Genomic DNA, 16,852 nt, shown 5'->3' with positions numbered 1-16,852 from the left:
AAACTGTTTTCTGATATACTACTGTACTGATTTTGTGATAATCTGGTTGAAAATCGGCAGAGTGTTCCTTTAATTTAATAAGACATCACTGTCTTCACTGAGTAAATGTTTTTTTTTACTGTAATTACAGGCGCTTGAGTTTGATCTGAAAGGCTGTTCCTTGGATTCTTCCTCATTCATATCTGTGGTTGTGAAAGACTATGAGACGATCGGCAAAGACAAGTATGTATAGCAACGCATGCATCTGACACTCTCGTGAAAAGGATGTACTTTCCAAAACATCTGTAGCCGACATGTGTGTTGCTTTTCAACATGTGTTGTGCTGAAAGTAACATGAATGTACAACATCGTCACAACAAACCAGACAAACCAGACACAGATGTGCTTAAAACGGCACACTGTTTTTTAAGAATGAGTCAAAATGTGATCACAAATGACAGATCATGCAAACACTCACTTCCCTGCGTGGAGGGAAGTGAGCATAACTTGTACACTTTATTTTTGTGCAATTTTCCCACCATTACTGACTGACTATAGTTATTAGAGAAAAACATCCATGTTAAGAGAGTAGGTAGTAGTCTGCAGGTAAATGACAGAGTGAAAGTTGACGCCCTTTCAGGGTTGACCTCTTGAGGGGGTAGATGTGTGGTTACCGTCTGTGAAAGTCATCTTTCCCAGCGGTCGTTGGTTTTGTCAGCACAGGTTCATGTTTGCACTTTAGAGGTGCGTAATAATAATGTGTTGCATTTAACAGCACTTTGTAAATGTCTTATGAAAAGTGCAAATCTAGCTTTATACTACTCCAATAGTACAACTAACACTACTAATACTGTAATTATAATCATATTGTTGTGGTTGTTGTTTTCCCTTGTGTTATTTGGGTTTGCATGCTCAGTCTAACCTCACCAAACCTCTTCACCACAGCACCTCCCTGCCCTGCCACCATGTTCAGACTTGCTGGGCTATGAGGAGGGGCTGAATCGCACAAGGAGTGGTGCCTAAAAGCAGAACGCGTATCTATCCTCTCGAACTTTCCCTTCAAAGTATTCATTGATTAGACTCAGAATATGCCAGAATATAATGCATGTCTATTTGGCAGTAATATAATATCAGGTTTATAAACAGGCCGCGCTCTGTTTCTTCTACCCGTGCTCTGTGGATTGTTGGATTTGACTATGATCTGTTGTGTGTTCTGCAGTTCAGACAGGGAGAGAGAATTAAAAGCTGGTTCTCATAATAACATTTCCACTGACTGAGTCACCCTAGTGAGTGTTGTGTTTAACACTCACTAGGGGGGGGGGGGGGGGGGGGTTGCCAGAGCTAGGCACACTTCTCCACCATTCATGACTGTCTGGTGTATCCATAGCAACCCGGGGAGAGAGGGAGGGGGAGCAGCAGAGTTGGAGAGCTTGTGCTGGCTTGTCATTTTGGCAGATGGGGGCTGAGCAGCTCAGTCTGTGCGTAGCTGCTGAATGATCTTCCTGCCTGGTATACGTGCTTCATCTGTTTCTAGAGGAAGAGCAGCGTGACACTGAAGAGAAAAGACCCACTTCATTGAGATTCCAGGAAACATTTGTGAACAACTCTCCCCTTAACTTTTACAACCTAGAGCAGTCGTTCCCAGAGCGGGGGTCGCGGGGACACCACTGGGTGCGTCGTGAGATAATTTCCAGAATGTGTTAAACTGGCCTAAAGAATGTGTGAACTATAAAAGGTGTGAACTACAAATACATTAAGATGAAAAAGAACACATTTTAACCTTGATTATTTAAAAAAAAAATGTTTTGTTTACAAAATTCTCATGTGCACATAAACGTTTGCATGCTTGCTTCAACCTCCGGAGATAGGGGGGGTCGTGACCCTCTGGCACCGTTATCTTGGGGGGTCGCGGGCTGAAAAGTTTGGGAAGCCTTGATCTAGAGATGGAAGGTGAAGCCATCAAGAAACACCATCTCAACCATGCCCAGCTGGCAGCGTCAATTAGGGGGGTCAAAATTAATCGTTTAATCGATGCATCGCGATGCGGACGTGTGAATCGAATCGAATCGAATCGTTGACAGATGAATCGTTGAATCGTTTATGTTTACATTTCTGTTGACATTCAGATTTTAAAGCACTTTCTAAGTAAAAAAGGGACTTGATATTTATCTGACTGCTTGTATTAATTGATGAAAAAGTAGCCATGTGCAGTAATAATAGAGAAAATTGAGGATTTGATACTTGGAGCTGCAATACTTTGAGCTGTATCAAGATGCATCGTGATGCATCGTGGAATCCAATCGAATCGTTGACAGATGAATCGTAATCGAATCGCGAGGGGAGTGATGATTCACAGCCCTAGTGTCATTATGGAAGTAGTAGTGGGGAATATAGGCTACCACTATGGCACCTTCAGTGGTTACAAGTTGGTTTCATTCTTGTTCATAGTCAGTGGAGCAGCTCTAAATATGTAGCTTGATGACATCACACACTAGAGTTTTGGTTTTACGCTTTCCAGCTTTGGGAGAGACTTGTATGTTGTTCATCTATACCTACATTCATCTAGATAACAAGCTATACCTACATTCATCTAGATAACAAGCAATAGCAATCTGTCATCATGGGAGTACAGTGAATTGATGGTGGAGTTTGGTTTGTTCAGCGGGGGAATACTCTCTGTGTATCAAGAGGAAATAAAATAAGCAAGAGAATTATTTTCACCAAGAATGCAAATGTGGCCTCTGCTGTAGAGTCAATTGTCACACCAGGAATTTCCTTTCAGTCTGATGTCTTCACCCTCCCTCTAGTCTCTCTCTCTGTCTCTGTCTCTGTCTCTGTCTCTGTCTCTCTCTCTGTCTCTGTCTCTGTCTCTGTCTCTCTGCCTCTGTCTCTGTCTCTGTCTCTGTCTCTGCCTCTGTCTCTCTCTGTCTCTGTCTCTCTCTCTGTCTCTGTCTCTGTCTGTCTCTGTCTCTCTCTCTGTCTCTCTCTCTGTCTCTGTCTCTGTCTCTCTCTCTGTCTCTGCCTCTGCCTCTGTCTCTGTCTCTCTCTCTGTCTCTGTCCACCCCTCAGCCAGCACAGGACACCAACACATGCCTGTGGTCCATGTTAATTGTTTCCACATTTCTGCTGTTGTTGTTTTTTTGGTCCACTCTCTCATCATCTTCTAGGCCGGCCTTCCCTTGAAATACAAGCGACTGCTACCTACTGCTACCTACTGCTACCTACTGCTACCTACTGCTACCTACCTACTGCTACCTACTGCTACCTATCTACTGCTACCTACTGCTACCTACTGCTACCTACTGCTAACTACTGCTAACTACCTACTGCTACCTACTGCTACCTACTGCTACCTACTGCTACCTACCTACTGCTACCTACTGCTACCTATCTACTGCTACCTACTACCTACTGCTACCTACTGCTACCTACTGCTACCTACTGCTACCTACTGCTACCTACCTACTGCTACATACTGCTACATACTGCTACCTACTGCTACCTACTGCTACCTACTGCTACCTACCTACTGCTACCTACTGCTACCTATCTACTGCTACCTACTGCTACCTACTGCTAACTACCTACTGCTACCTACTGCTACCTACTGCTACCTACCTACTGCTACCTACTGCTACCTATCTACTGCTACCTACTACCTACTGCTACCTACTGCTACCTACCTACTGCTACCTACTGCTACCTATCTACTGCTACCTACTACCTACTGCTACCTACTGCTACCTACTGCTACATACTGCTACCTACTGCTACCTACCTACTGCTACATACTGCTACCTACTGCTACCTACTGCTAACTACCTACTGCTACCTACTGCTACCTACTGCTACCTACCTACTGCTACCTACTGCTACCTACCTACTGCTACCTACTGCTACCTACTGCTACCTACCTACTGCTACCTACTGCTACCTACCTACTGCTACCTACTGCTACCTACTGCTACCTACTGCTACCTACTGCTACCTACCTACTGCTACCTACTGCTACCTACTGCTACCTACTGCTACCTACCTACTGCTACCTACCTACTGCTACCTACTGCTACCTACTGCTACCTACTGCTACCTACTGCTACCTACCTACTGCTACCTACCTACTGCTACCTACTGCTACCTACCTACTGCTACCTACTGCTACCTACCTACTGCTACCTACCTACTGCTACCTACCTACTGCTACCTACTGCTACCTACTGCTACCTACTGCTACCTACGCCTTCAATGACTCTAACCTACGCCTTCAATGACTCTAACCTATGCCTTCAATGACTCTAACCTACGCCTTCAATGACTCAATGACTCTAACCTACGCCTTCAATGACTCTAACCTACGCCTTCAATGATTCTAACCTACGCCTTCAATGACTCAATGACTCTAACCTACGCCTTCAATGACTAGCGCCAAAACAGGCAGAGCAAAGCCCATGTTTGTCATTGAGAGAGCTTTTTATAGATGAAAATGTTTATCAGGAACCAAGGCAGAACTATGTCTTATCACTAATACCGTATATTCTCAAGTTCCACTGGAATCCAGCCATTAACCACAATAAATATTTTTTAAATATAAAATATAATAATATATATAATATTTAAAGATAAAAAAATAAAAAAATAAATTCCAATTATGGCTCGGAAACTTTTCACTAAATGTATTGATTTCTAACTGTGATTTGCACATTAAGAACAAAGATATAACGCAGTACATTATGGTTTTTACAGATGTTTCAAAGTACCCTATTGGCTATCTGCTGCTAGTTCGGTGAGTTTTGATCGTAGAGTGATCAGACTAATAACAGAATTGGATTCTGTGGATTCTCAGCTTTCACTTGACATCGTGTGGGACTTGTACTGCTGCAACCACACAGAAAACAATACAACCATTACTTTGACCACCATGGCATTACTTTTGCTGCGATAGGGTATTTCGAAACGGGTGTTGCTACAGTACATGGCTTCTGTTTGGTAAGCAGAACCACGATGTAGGCGTCGTCGCTTGGTTTGTCATAATAATGTGAAGAAGTGAAACTGGGAAGTGGCTCTGATATCGGAAGTACAATAAACAGAACTAGGGTTATAATAGATATAATAGATAATACGGTTATAATAGAGATGTATCACCATAGACACAATGGCTCACCACCACAGCAAGTCACCAGCTCCATCCAGCATGTGACGGAGGTGATGGTTCAGAGCGTGGAACCAAAGCATCGTTCCTGTGATTACTTTTAGATCTTCGTCATCGCCACGATGCCCAGAGAACCGACGCCTACCTTTTTTAAAAATTATATATATATATTTTTTCAATTTTTTATAGAACAATATACGAACAAGACAAACAGCCTCAGACACAGGAAAAGAAAGGGAAAAAAACATACATACATCATTGACATTCAACAATACAACATGGTGCTATCAGCTGCATAAGGTGCTTATGTGTTTATAAGGGATATCGTGTACCTGGGATCCCGCCTAAGGGGTCCATGGGATACCAGCCGGGCGAGCCATCCGTCACCCCCCAACCTCAGTCACTTATCATTCTTAACCTCGTCAAAGTAGGCCAAAAACGGGTCCCAGATATTTGAGAAGCTTTTAAGCGCGTTGGTTCTCAGGGACCTGAGTCTCTCCATCTGTAGAACAGAGATCATGTCCATCAGCCACACCCGAAAAGAAGGCGAAGAGGAGGACTTCCATTCCTTCAGAATAAGTCTTTTTTGGCGACAGTTGTCCCCAGTGTCGGAGATTGTTGCACAGCCCGTAGGGAAGTCCAGAGAGGACTCAGAGCAGCCGAAGATGGCGAGTTCTGCCTCCGGCTGAAGGGTTATTTTGTAGGACTTGGAGTATCAGTCAAATATTTTGGCCCAGAATCCCGTTAATGAAGGGCAGAACCAAAAGGCATGAGATAGTGTACAACCCCGACCTTGGCTAGATACAGGCTCAAGTGCATTTATGCTAAATGAATAATTATCTGTTTGCTTTTCAGGTTCATTGGCTCAGCGAAAATCTCCCTGAGAGACCTGGCCAGCGGTCACACAAAGTCCCTCTCATCCAAGAATGTTCCTTTGATCAATGAGAAGCAACAGGCGATTGGGGTGAATAATTATTATTCTTGATTATTAATTATTATACTGTAGATTGATTGCATGCACTTTTCTTAAATACACTTACACACGTGGGTTATAAACATAACTCCAATGTTTTCCAATGTTTCTGGCCTTTTATGAAAAATCTGATATTGTCCAGTCAGTGTCATCCACCTCTCACATGATGGATATGATGCAGTTCACTCACTCACCCACCCACCCACTCACTCACTCACTCACTCACTCACTCACTCACTCACTCACTCACTCACCCACCTACTCACTCACCCACTCACTCACTCACGGACATCCGAGAAAGGAGAGCTGCCTCCCTATCGCGGATCAGCTAAAAATATTGGGATCTGTACTAGCCTATGGTAAATAATTTTGTATTCGACATTTATGATGCTAATTTATCATTTTGTTTGTTTTTGTAGGCAAACATTAATTTGGTCATAGGTTATGAGCCGCCTGCCAGCAGCATTCCCAACTTAAATGATCAACCTGACGGAGTGGTGTCTCCGGGAGATGCTGGTGAGTGCATATTAACAACATGTTTCACAAATATACAGGTATATCCTGATGCTACCAGATGGTTTGTTCTCACATAACCATCTCATTAACGAAACCATTGGGAAACCGTTTCAAATGGCAGGCACTTTCAAAAAATACCTGGCAGGTGATTGGATGAACCATCTGTCTATCACACCTATCACAGGCTCGCTTCTTGGCACCGGCGTCACACCTATAGCCCACCTGTACAGTAGCTGCCTCATAGGACACGAGATCGGAGATGGATTTGTCATGTGATCATGATCTCATGATCTCGCGTGAATCCAGCTGCCTCGCAACAAGGTTATCAAATATGGCGTGAAGTGCCTTTTTCATTGTAATGATTATGAATGACTGCAAATCAGGTCGAGAAATGAGCACCAGCTCTCGGAAGTAAACAATGAATTACAGACATTATATTACAGCCAACAAGCTTTAAAATATTGCCACCGATTATTATAACTTAAAGTAATCTACATTCAACATAAGCAGGGATACTCAACTTGCTTTGCCGGGAGGCCACTTTCGTGAAATGATAGAAGGCCAGGGGCCAGTTAATAAACAAACAATATACATTTTTCTGTAGCGGATTGTAGGTTTTTGGGGTGTCAGCCGGAGTTTAGTCTGACAATGTTGTGCACATCGGATAGTTAGTTAGGTTAAGTTAGTTAGGTTAAGTACATACATAAGTGCCTGGGTAGCGAGCAGACGGCAGTATTTGACAATTTAGCAGCTAAATCATAGATTATTGAAAGATATTCCATATTCCAGACTGAAATGCTATAACAGAAGTGGAGTATTGGCCAGAATGCCATGAACATTTATGCGGCCCGCGGGCCCAAGTTGAGTATCACTGTGCTAGAGTATGTTTCTTATTGTGTAGCAAGAATAATGCAGATTGTTATGATATTGTGTTTTTGGATGGCAGGAGGCGGTGAGGAGGCAGAAGATGGGGAGGAGGACATGGACGGAGGAGGAGATCAGGTGGGAAGTCCAGGAGCTGCTGGCACACCAAGCCAGCCTGGGAAGCCCAGCCAGAAGCCCGTCCGTCTCAGCCGTAAGAGGCACAGGGCCTTGGCCAACAAGCCGCAGGACTTCCAGGTATTTTATGGAACACTGGGATGGCCTTCGGGAGCAAGTTTTGAGTACTTTGATAATCACCTGTGTCAAGTTAGGACGACTTTTTCCCCAATATGTTTATTGTCATTTGTTTCCCTTATACACAACATACAGTGACAATACAACTTTAAAGACCAGACATTTTACAACATACACACACACATACACACACAATCAACCTGCAACAATTCAAACTAAATACTGATAAAACAAATCAAAACACTTCCTCCACATTGCTCACATTTTTTTTTTTTTTTTTTTACAAACTTTCAGGCGAGACCTCCGCCTCCATCTCTCATGAAACGCATGTATGGCTCCCAGAGCTGAGCAAAATCTTTCCCTTTGCCCTTAGCAATGTACGTTAGTCTTTCAATCCAGGCCAATACATTCAGAAAGTTCCCGTTTCCACATTTTTAGTGATGGCGCATCCATATTTTTCCAGCAAAGTGCAATAGCTCTTCTGGCTTGAAGAAGTCCGAAGTCCAGTAGTTTAGCTTGTTTTGCTGTTTGCACAAAGTCCCCCAGATAGATACCAAGCACACAGAGTTTGACATTAAGAGTAACTTCATTATTATTGTTTTATAACAGGATAGCCAGTGATGACATAGAGACTGGGACCACGAGGCCAGTAGGGAGTGCTTTTGTGTGAAAACATACCTTGGCGAATAAAATAATTCAGATTGTGATTCCATATTAGAGATCACTGATTATTACATCACTGATGACATCACAATTGCTCAAGTGACATCACTGATGACATCACTAATGACATCACGATCATGACACACACCACCGCCACACGCACCACCACCCGACTAAAATAAAAGGTAATCAATAAAACAAAGCAGATAAGAATCAATTAAAACAGTTACACATTGAAGCAGGGAGGTCTGTTTTAAAATTGTCCATAGGTTAGTACAGTAGTGTTGATTTTGAGTGTGTGTTGAAGTCTGCTCCAGGATTAACTCTCTCACATTTGCTTCGCCATTTCTTTCCAATGTCCAGATTCGTATTCGAGTTATTGAGGGTCGCCAGCTGCCTGGCAACAACATCAAGCCGGTGGTTAAGGTGAATGTATGTGAACACACCCACAGGACCAGAATCCGCAGAGGGAATAACCCGTACTTTGACCAGGTAATGAGATCATCGCCACGACGACGCCACATCAACAGACTGATGTCGGGATGCCTTTGACCTCGCTTGACCTTGACTCTTTTATCTTCTGTCTTTGCCTGTTGATGGCCCTCATAGCCTCCACCAGCTTCATGAACGTTCCCCTTGTGTTTCTCTCTCTCCAGTGAGTTCACAGCGGAGCGCTAACCCAGTATCTTCAGCTTTCCCGCCTATATCTAATACTTCTCAACTGCCTTTTCTTCTATCTCACTCCATGCCAAAACATAAGCATCTCCGCTTAATGAGTTGTAAGTCCTATGATGTTTGTCCTAAGCATTGAGAACCAAGTGATTTTGTTTAAATATGGGCCATGAAAATGTATCATAATACACAATGACAATGAGAAATATACTTCTTAATCTTAATTATGATTATTCTTTTGTGTCCTCAGATATTTTACTTCAATGTGAACATGCTTCCCTCAGAGCTGTTTGATGAGAACATATCTGTTCGGGTGAGTGCTGCAGATAGTTCTTGTTCTTCTAACACACTCTCCGTCTCAAACTGTCGTCACTTGGATAACTTCAACAGACTCTTGCTGAAGGGAAAATGGCAGATCCGTGATGTGCTTTTGTCCACTGCCCATGCAGGTGTACGACTCCTTCTCCCTCAGAGCTGACAGCCTCATGGGGGAGTTCAAGGTATGGGCGTTCTAACATGGCCTTTCAACTACTTATCTCTGATTTTATTTCTTTCTCTCGAAACATCCAGATTCATCGCTCTTTACTGTGGATTCTGTGTAGCTGAGTCATGGCACTTTATCACCAGTCGGCTGACAGATTTAACTCTTGTTCCAATAACTTAACATGTTGTCCTTGTTTATCCAGCTGGATGTTGGCTATATCTACGACGAACCTGGTCAGTCTTTCAACATACAATAAATAAATATCAAAAAAGTGCTGACTTACTTTATTTGAGATGTTTGAAAGTGTTGATACTGTGCCATCTCCATGCAGGCCATGCTGTAATGAGGAGATGGCTTCTCCTGAGTGATCCTGATGACTCCAGCTCCGGGGCGAGGGGCTACCTGAAAGTCACCATGATGATTGTGGGAACTGGGGATGAGCCACCGGTGCGACTAACTCCTCACACACTGCCAAACATCTCTCCATACAGACTACACACATCAAGAAAGAATAAAAGACGACAAAAACTCAGCTCCTCCCCTCCTCTCCTCTCCTCTCCTCTCCTCTCCTCTCCTCTCCTCTCCTCTCCTCTCCTCTCCTCTCCTCTCCTCTCCTCTCCCCCTCTCCTCTCCTCTCCTCTCCTCTCCTCTCCCCCTCTCCTCTCCTCTGCAGACTGAGAAGAGAGACAGAGATGAGGAGCAGGATGACATAGAGAATAACCTCTTGGTGCCAGCTGGTGTCACCATGCGATGGGCCACTCTGAACCTCAAAGTTTACCGTGCCGAGGACATGCCCCAGAGTAAGCAGCCCATTCACGTACACCTGCGGAAATCTATATCAGTCAAATGTCCTTGAGAATCTTCTACACATCGATTATTTTGTGTTGCAGTGGACGATGCATTCGTTCAGACGATGAAGCAAGTTTTCGGAGGGGACGGAGATAAGAAAAACTTGGTGGATCCATTTTTGGAGATCAGCTTTGCTGGCAAAAAGGTACTTTATGTTCACATAGAAGGGAAAAAACAGATTCTTATGTACTTATTGTGTGCACACATATGGATATTATTGATTCCTTGTCCTTGTTTTAGCTGTGCACCAAAATCGTAGAGAAAAGTGCAAATCCAGAGTGGAACCAACTAATCAATCTCCAAATCAAGGTATGAGAGCTACACATTGGATGAACCTAATTAGACCTAATATGGATTTCATGGATATCATTCAGCTTTCAGCAGCACTTCGCACCAATTTACACACACTTCTTTCTTATTCCATAGTTTCCCTCCATGTGTGAACGCATCAAGTTGACTGTTTTTGACTGGTAAGATCTAGACCCATTTATACAGTGGACAGCTGATTTATACGGTGGACAGCTGATTTATACAGCGGACAGCTGATTTATACAGTGGACAGCTGGTAAGATCTAGACCCATTTATACAGTGGACAGCTGGTAAGATCTAGACCCATTTATACAGTGGACAGCTGATTTATACAGTGGACAGCTGATTTATACAGTGGACAGCTGGTAAGATCTAGACCCATTTATACAGTGGACAGCTGGTAAGATCTAGACCCATTTATACAGTGGACAGCTGGTAAGATCTAGACCCATTTATACAGTGGACAGCTGATTTATACAGTGGACAGCTGATTTATACAGTGGACAGCTGGTAAGATCTAGACCCATTTATACAGTGGACAGCTGGTAAGATCTAGACCCATTTATACAGTGGACAGCTGGTAAGATCTAGACCCATTTATACAGTGGACAGCTGATTTATACAGTGGACAGCTGATTTATACAGTGGACAGCTGGTAAGATCTAGACCCATTCATACAGTGGACAGCTGGTAAGATCTAGACCCATTTATACAGTGGACAGCTGGTAAGATCTAGACCCATTTATACAGTGGACAGCTGATTTATACAGTGGACAGCTGATTTATACAGTGGACAGCTGATTTATACAGTGGACAGCTGCGCAGGCGACAACCAAAATTTGACATCAGTGTTTATCCTCGGCAGGGATCGTCTGACCAAGAACGATGCCATCGGAACAACGTTTTTGAATCTGAGCAGAATAGCCTCCTCTGGGGGTGAGATTCGAGGTAATGTCGTCATTTGTAATGGATCGATATCACTCAAGTGTTTTTTTATTGCAAAATCACATCCGATAAAATGTCATTCATTGTGTCTGTCTTTTATTTTGTTTTTACAGACACACCTGCTGAAAACACGCCGTCATCTGAATGTAAGAAACAGCTCCAATGTGTTGTTTGAATAGATACACACAACCTTAGCTGTGTAGCTTACAAAGTTATCCGTTTCTACAGTCCCATGGCATCGGGACCTGCCAAAACAAAGATAACATCAAGACAAACTCCACGCTAGATGCTTAGACTTGGGTAGCCAGTGGATAGGAATCACATGTGGGAGTGTATGTACCCTCTTGCTTGTTAAAGTCAACATTTTCTAAGTGGGGTTTTAACATAGTCAACATGCCTGTGTGTTACAGTGAGCACTGCAGAGTCAGAGGTTGGGTTTCTCCCAGCCTTTGGGCCCTGCTATGTCAACCTGTACGGGAGTCCCAGAGAATTCTCGGGCCTGCCCGACCCGTACGAGGAACTCAACTTTGGCAAGGTAAGCCCACCCGATTAGGTCAACACTGTACTGGTGGCTTGTTATCTCATTATTTGTGCTGTTCTCTTGATTTTCTACCTTCATGTGATGCGTTACTGCTTTACGGAGTGTGTACATGGGGTTGTATAGAGCAGAGGTTCTCAAATGTTTTTCAGCCAAGGACCCCTTACAAGATAGAAAATATACCGGGGACCCCCTCATTCTGATTTGTGATTTTGGGCTAAGCTTAATTGTTTCCACGGTAACGTGCTTGACTTTTAATTTGATAGGTTTGTTATTAGAATGTAATCCATGAACCATTTTAGATTTAAAGCATAAACTATTTTCGTTGAACTATGAAGATTTTGCAAAAAAAAAAAAAAAAATTTTTTTTTATTACATTACATTTACATTACGTCATTTAGCAGACGCTTTTGTTTTGTCCAAAGCGACTTACAATATCACAATTTGTCAACAGTACAGAAAACCACTATGCAACACAATCAATGACAGCCAATATATTTTGATAGACTAGCACCATGTAGGAAGTAGTTTGAGAAGGAATAAGTAACATGTAGCATTTTTTTTTTTTTTTTTTATACTTGAAAACTTTTCGTGGACCCCCTGGCAAAGTGCCACGGACCCCTGGGGGTCCGCGGACCCCCATTTGAGAACCACTGGTATAGAGCATTGGTTCTCAAATGGGTGTCCGGGGACCCCCAGGGGTCCGTGGCACTTTGCAAGGGGGTCCGCGAAAAAGTTTTCAGGAAAATAAAAATAAAAATGTTTTATTGTTGCAAAAGCTTCATAGTTCAACAAAAATATTGTATGCTTTAAATCTAAAATGGTTCATGGATTACATTCTAATCTAACAAACCTATCAATTTAAAAGTCAAGCACATAGTACAACTCTGCTCAGTTAATAGCAGACATCAGCTGATCCAGTTTAAAGTCACTCACCGTCTCCATTAATCCAAGCATAGGCTACATAAGATATATCCCTCTGTCTCACCGCTATGTGATAGGTGTCAGGGGTCGGAGGGCACATTGTCACATGCTTTTTGGTTCTGCGCTTCACTGTCCGGATTCTGGGCTAAGATATTTGACTGGTACTCGAAGGCTTATAAAATAACCCTTCAGCCCGAAGCAGAACTTGCCATCTTCGGCTGCTGGGAACTCTCTCTGGACTTCCCCACAACTGTGCAGCAATCTCTGACGCAAGGGACAATTGTTGATAAAAAATTAATCTTGAAAGAATGGAAGTCTTCTACTTCACCTTCTTTTCAATTGTGGCTGACGGAAATGACCTCTGTTATACGGATGGAGAGGATTAGGTTCCTGAGGACCGACTCACTAAAGAAATTCTTTGCCATTTGGGGCCTGTTTCTAGCCTACCTTGTTGAGGTTGTGGGAGACGGATGAGCACAATAATGTACCTCTCGTAAAAATATAAGCACCTTACATGACTGGTAGCACTGAATGTTGAAAATGTGTATTTATTTTTATTTTTGTGTTTGTTTGTTTTTGTTTTTTCCGTTCTGTGTCTGAGCCTGTTTGTCTTGTTCATATGTTGTTCTGAAAAACTGAAAATAAAATATATAAAAAAAAAGAAAAAAAGTCAAGCACATTACCGTGGAAACAATTAAGCTTAGCCCAAAATCACAAATCAGAATGAGGGGGTCCCCGCTATATTTTCTATCTTGTAAGGGGTCCTTGGCTGAAAAACATTTGAGAACCTCTGGTATAGAGAGCCAAAGTGGAATGTCACTTCCTGCTTCAGCACTGTACCAGAGATTTTCATCCACTATTTATTTTCCCATAGACATTTCGTAAAATGCTTATAAAAATAGTTTTACTTGTTCAAACCAAACGGTTCAGATATATTTAGAAACAGGAGAGACCGCATAACATTTCTTGTTTTTTGTAAGTTTTGGTCCGAGTGAAATGTTCTACGATCTCTCCCGATTCTAAATATATCTGAACCATTTGGTTTGAACAAGTAAAACTATTTTTATAAGCATTTTACGAAATGTCTATGGGAAAATAAATTGCGGAAGCAAATCTCTGGTACAGTGCTGAAGCAGGAAGTGAGGTTCACTTTGGCTCTCTATGTATATTGCATTTTGTTGCAGGGTGAAGGCGTGGCCTACAGAGGGAGGGTCCTCATTGAGCTGTCCACTCAGCTGGAGGGGAAAGCTGATAAGAAGGTGGATGACATCTGCAGTGATGACATCCTGGTGGCACAGGTACAGAACTGCACTCAATAAACCTTGTGTTGCTGTCACGATTGCTGTCTATATATTCAACAGGTTTAAATTATAGCGCTGTGCAATGGGCAACGTTGTTTTGCAGGATTCATACATAAACAAACCATTAAGGTAGAGTTCTGTGATTTGGAATTCATAAGTTAGCACAAGTTAGAGAGAGAGAGAGAGAGCTTACAGGTGTTTTAGATGTAATTCAAGGCAAGCTATCCTATATTGCTCAAATATATTATAATATTTCCTCTACACATGTCCAAAACGGCTTTGTTACTCCAATGTCATTTCAGTCTCAATGACCCTTTTCACGGTGGTCATTTTGGCTCTCAAAGGCAGGATAAAGACGGGTGTACCAAAACATTAATTAGGGTTTCCAACTTCCAGTCCATTTTGGTGTTCCAATGCTGAGGCCCTAATTAGTGAGTTGGTTGCACCTGTGTTTATCCTGCCTTTTAGACACAACATGGCAGCTGTGAAAAGGGTCTATGTTTGATTACTGCTGCCCCAGTCAAAGAGAGGGAGTGGGGAAAAGCAGGACATGATGTGCCCAGCGTAACCTAACCCTGTGCTGACCCCGTTTGGTTGAGAGCAGAAGTACCAGCGGAGGAGGAAGTACTCCCTGAGCGCGGTGTTCCACAGTGCCTGCATGCTCCAAGAGCCGGGCGAGCCCATCCAGTTTGAGGTCAGCATCGGTAACTACGGCAACAAGACGGACTCCACCTGCAAGCCGCTGGCGTCCACCACCCAGTTCAGCTTCGCTGTTTTTGATGGTGAGAAAAGGAACACAGCTGAAGGAGGCACTATCACTGACATTCAAACATTCCATGCTATAATCACTACACAAACCTGAGGGTGAAGTTCATATATTATCGTATATTATAATTACCAGTACAGTATGTTGAGCAATAGTTCTCACCCTAGGGTATTTCTACTATACAAATGTATTATCTTTATCTCAAATTTATGTTTTATTCCTGTGAAAGTAGTTTTGAACCTCTAAAGCCCAATTTATGCTTTGTCTGCCGACACTTTTGAAACGGTCGCCGACAGAAATGAGGACTTGAGTCGACACTTTCAAGTGTCGGCGAGCAGCAGTGTCTGCTACCTGGTGAAATGTCTAGTGTCGCTGACTACGTCACATAGTGTCGCGCAAGTGTGATTGGCTATATAGACGGGCACGCGCTTGACTTCCTTGTTTTAGTTTTTGCTGAAATGAAATGAATGAACGTGTCCACGCTATTTTTATCAGCATGTCCTTGATCTATGACTTTGTGAAAATCACAAAGAACACCGTGACCAACTTCCCAGAGAGAGAGGAGGTGAGTTGTGTGTCGTTATATGCGGCTGCAGTTACATGTTGCCTCCGACGTGGGTTCACTGACAGCGTTCCCTCTCTTGGCTGTCTGCACTAGTTCTCTGCCTCCCTCTGTCTATAGCGTCACGTGACCGTTGAGCCGAGGAGAGAAGCATAAATGCAGCAACACGAGCGACATTTTATTTTTCGTCTGCGACCATGTGCTGAGCGACACTTTCTAATAAGTATAAATTAAGCTTAAGCGTCCTCTGATATTGAATCAAATGGACCAACCTGAAAAGGGAAAGTCTGTGGCTGAACTGAACTGGGGATCACAAAAATGGGTCGTGCGCCAAAAAGGTTAAGAACCAACCAACATGGACAGCAAGTGATCTCCCTACCCTGTGTTTGATTTGAATGAGAGTTTATCGTGTGTCCTACAGGTAATCACTACTATTACCTGCCCTGGGCTGACACCAAGCCTGTAGTTATCCTCACCTCCTTCTGGGAAGACATCAGCCACCGCCTGGACTCGGTCAATGTTCTCCTCTTCATCGCTGAGAGACTGGTGAGAACAGGTCACAGTCACACACTGACCACAGTCCTGTGGCTCTGTCATGTGTGTTTCTGCATACAGGTCAGACGCTGCTATTAACCTCTCGCTATCTGCTTGTTGTCATTGATTCCAGGAGTCCCACCTCACCTCTTTAAAAACAGCCATCTTAGCCAAAGTGTCGGAGGCACGTCTGGCAGAGATTTGGCTCAAACTCATCAACCACATGATTGAGGACCTTAACAGGTAAGACAGACATACTGTACACTCTCTGGGCTGACTATGAGCCCACAGCAGGCTCAGGCCATGTTCAGACTAGGAGGCCAAATCTGATTTGTGAACTTTAGTGACCTATTAATGACTTTATCCAGATTGGTTTTATGAGTCTGGACGCTCCAAGTCTGATTTGTGTCACTTGTCCCAAACCACATTATGGAGGTAGTTTCCAATCTGCTTTCGACTGATGTGACTTCAGTGTGGACGCGCAGATCCACAAAATCTGATTTGAATGTCACTCGTAACTCGTCATCAAATGCTTCTGCGCAGGAAAACCACGTCACCATCTTAGGTATTT

At 43.1% G+C, this 16,852-nt stretch overlaps 1 protein-coding gene across 1 annotated transcript in view; it reads left to right on the top strand.

Annotated features, from left to right (window-relative positions):
• Window positions 1–16,852, top strand: part of myofl (myoferlin like) — a gene marked incomplete at its 5' end in the record, with an annotated part of 39,463 nt that overhangs the window by 1,599 nt on the left and 21,012 nt on the right. The window contains 20 exons of the mRNA XM_083658228.1: window positions 131–222; window positions 5,984–6,092; window positions 6,521–6,617; window positions 7,564–7,736; window positions 8,760–8,888; window positions 9,319–9,381; window positions 9,518–9,568; window positions 9,755–9,785; window positions 9,884–9,999; window positions 10,226–10,352; window positions 10,443–10,546; window positions 10,642–10,710; window positions 10,828–10,871; window positions 11,577–11,659; window positions 11,770–11,802; window positions 12,067–12,191; window positions 14,303–14,416; window positions 15,024–15,201; window positions 16,169–16,293; window positions 16,415–16,524. Coding sequence (XP_083514354.1) covers window positions 131–222; window positions 5,984–6,092; window positions 6,521–6,617; window positions 7,564–7,736; window positions 8,760–8,888; window positions 9,319–9,381; window positions 9,518–9,568; window positions 9,755–9,785; window positions 9,884–9,999; window positions 10,226–10,352; window positions 10,443–10,546; window positions 10,642–10,710; window positions 10,828–10,871; window positions 11,577–11,659; window positions 11,770–11,802; window positions 12,067–12,191; window positions 14,303–14,416; window positions 15,024–15,201; window positions 16,169–16,293; window positions 16,415–16,524 — 1,973 coding nt within the window. The remainder of the gene's footprint in view (window positions 1–130; window positions 223–5,983; window positions 6,093–6,520; window positions 6,618–7,563; window positions 7,737–8,759; window positions 8,889–9,318; window positions 9,382–9,517; window positions 9,569–9,754; window positions 9,786–9,883; window positions 10,000–10,225; window positions 10,353–10,442; window positions 10,547–10,641; window positions 10,711–10,827; window positions 10,872–11,576; window positions 11,660–11,769; window positions 11,803–12,066; window positions 12,192–14,302; window positions 14,417–15,023; window positions 15,202–16,168; window positions 16,294–16,414; window positions 16,525–16,852) is intronic.

The sequence above is a fragment of the Poromitra crassiceps genome, assembly GCF_964638095.1.
Source record: "Poromitra crassiceps genome assembly, chromosome: 22".
Taxonomy (NCBI): Eukaryota; Metazoa; Chordata; class Actinopteri; order Beryciformes; family Melamphaidae; genus Poromitra; species Poromitra crassiceps.
The sequence above is the reverse complement of the archived record's forward strand: the minus strand, read 5'-3'. Positions and strand labels throughout refer to the sequence as shown.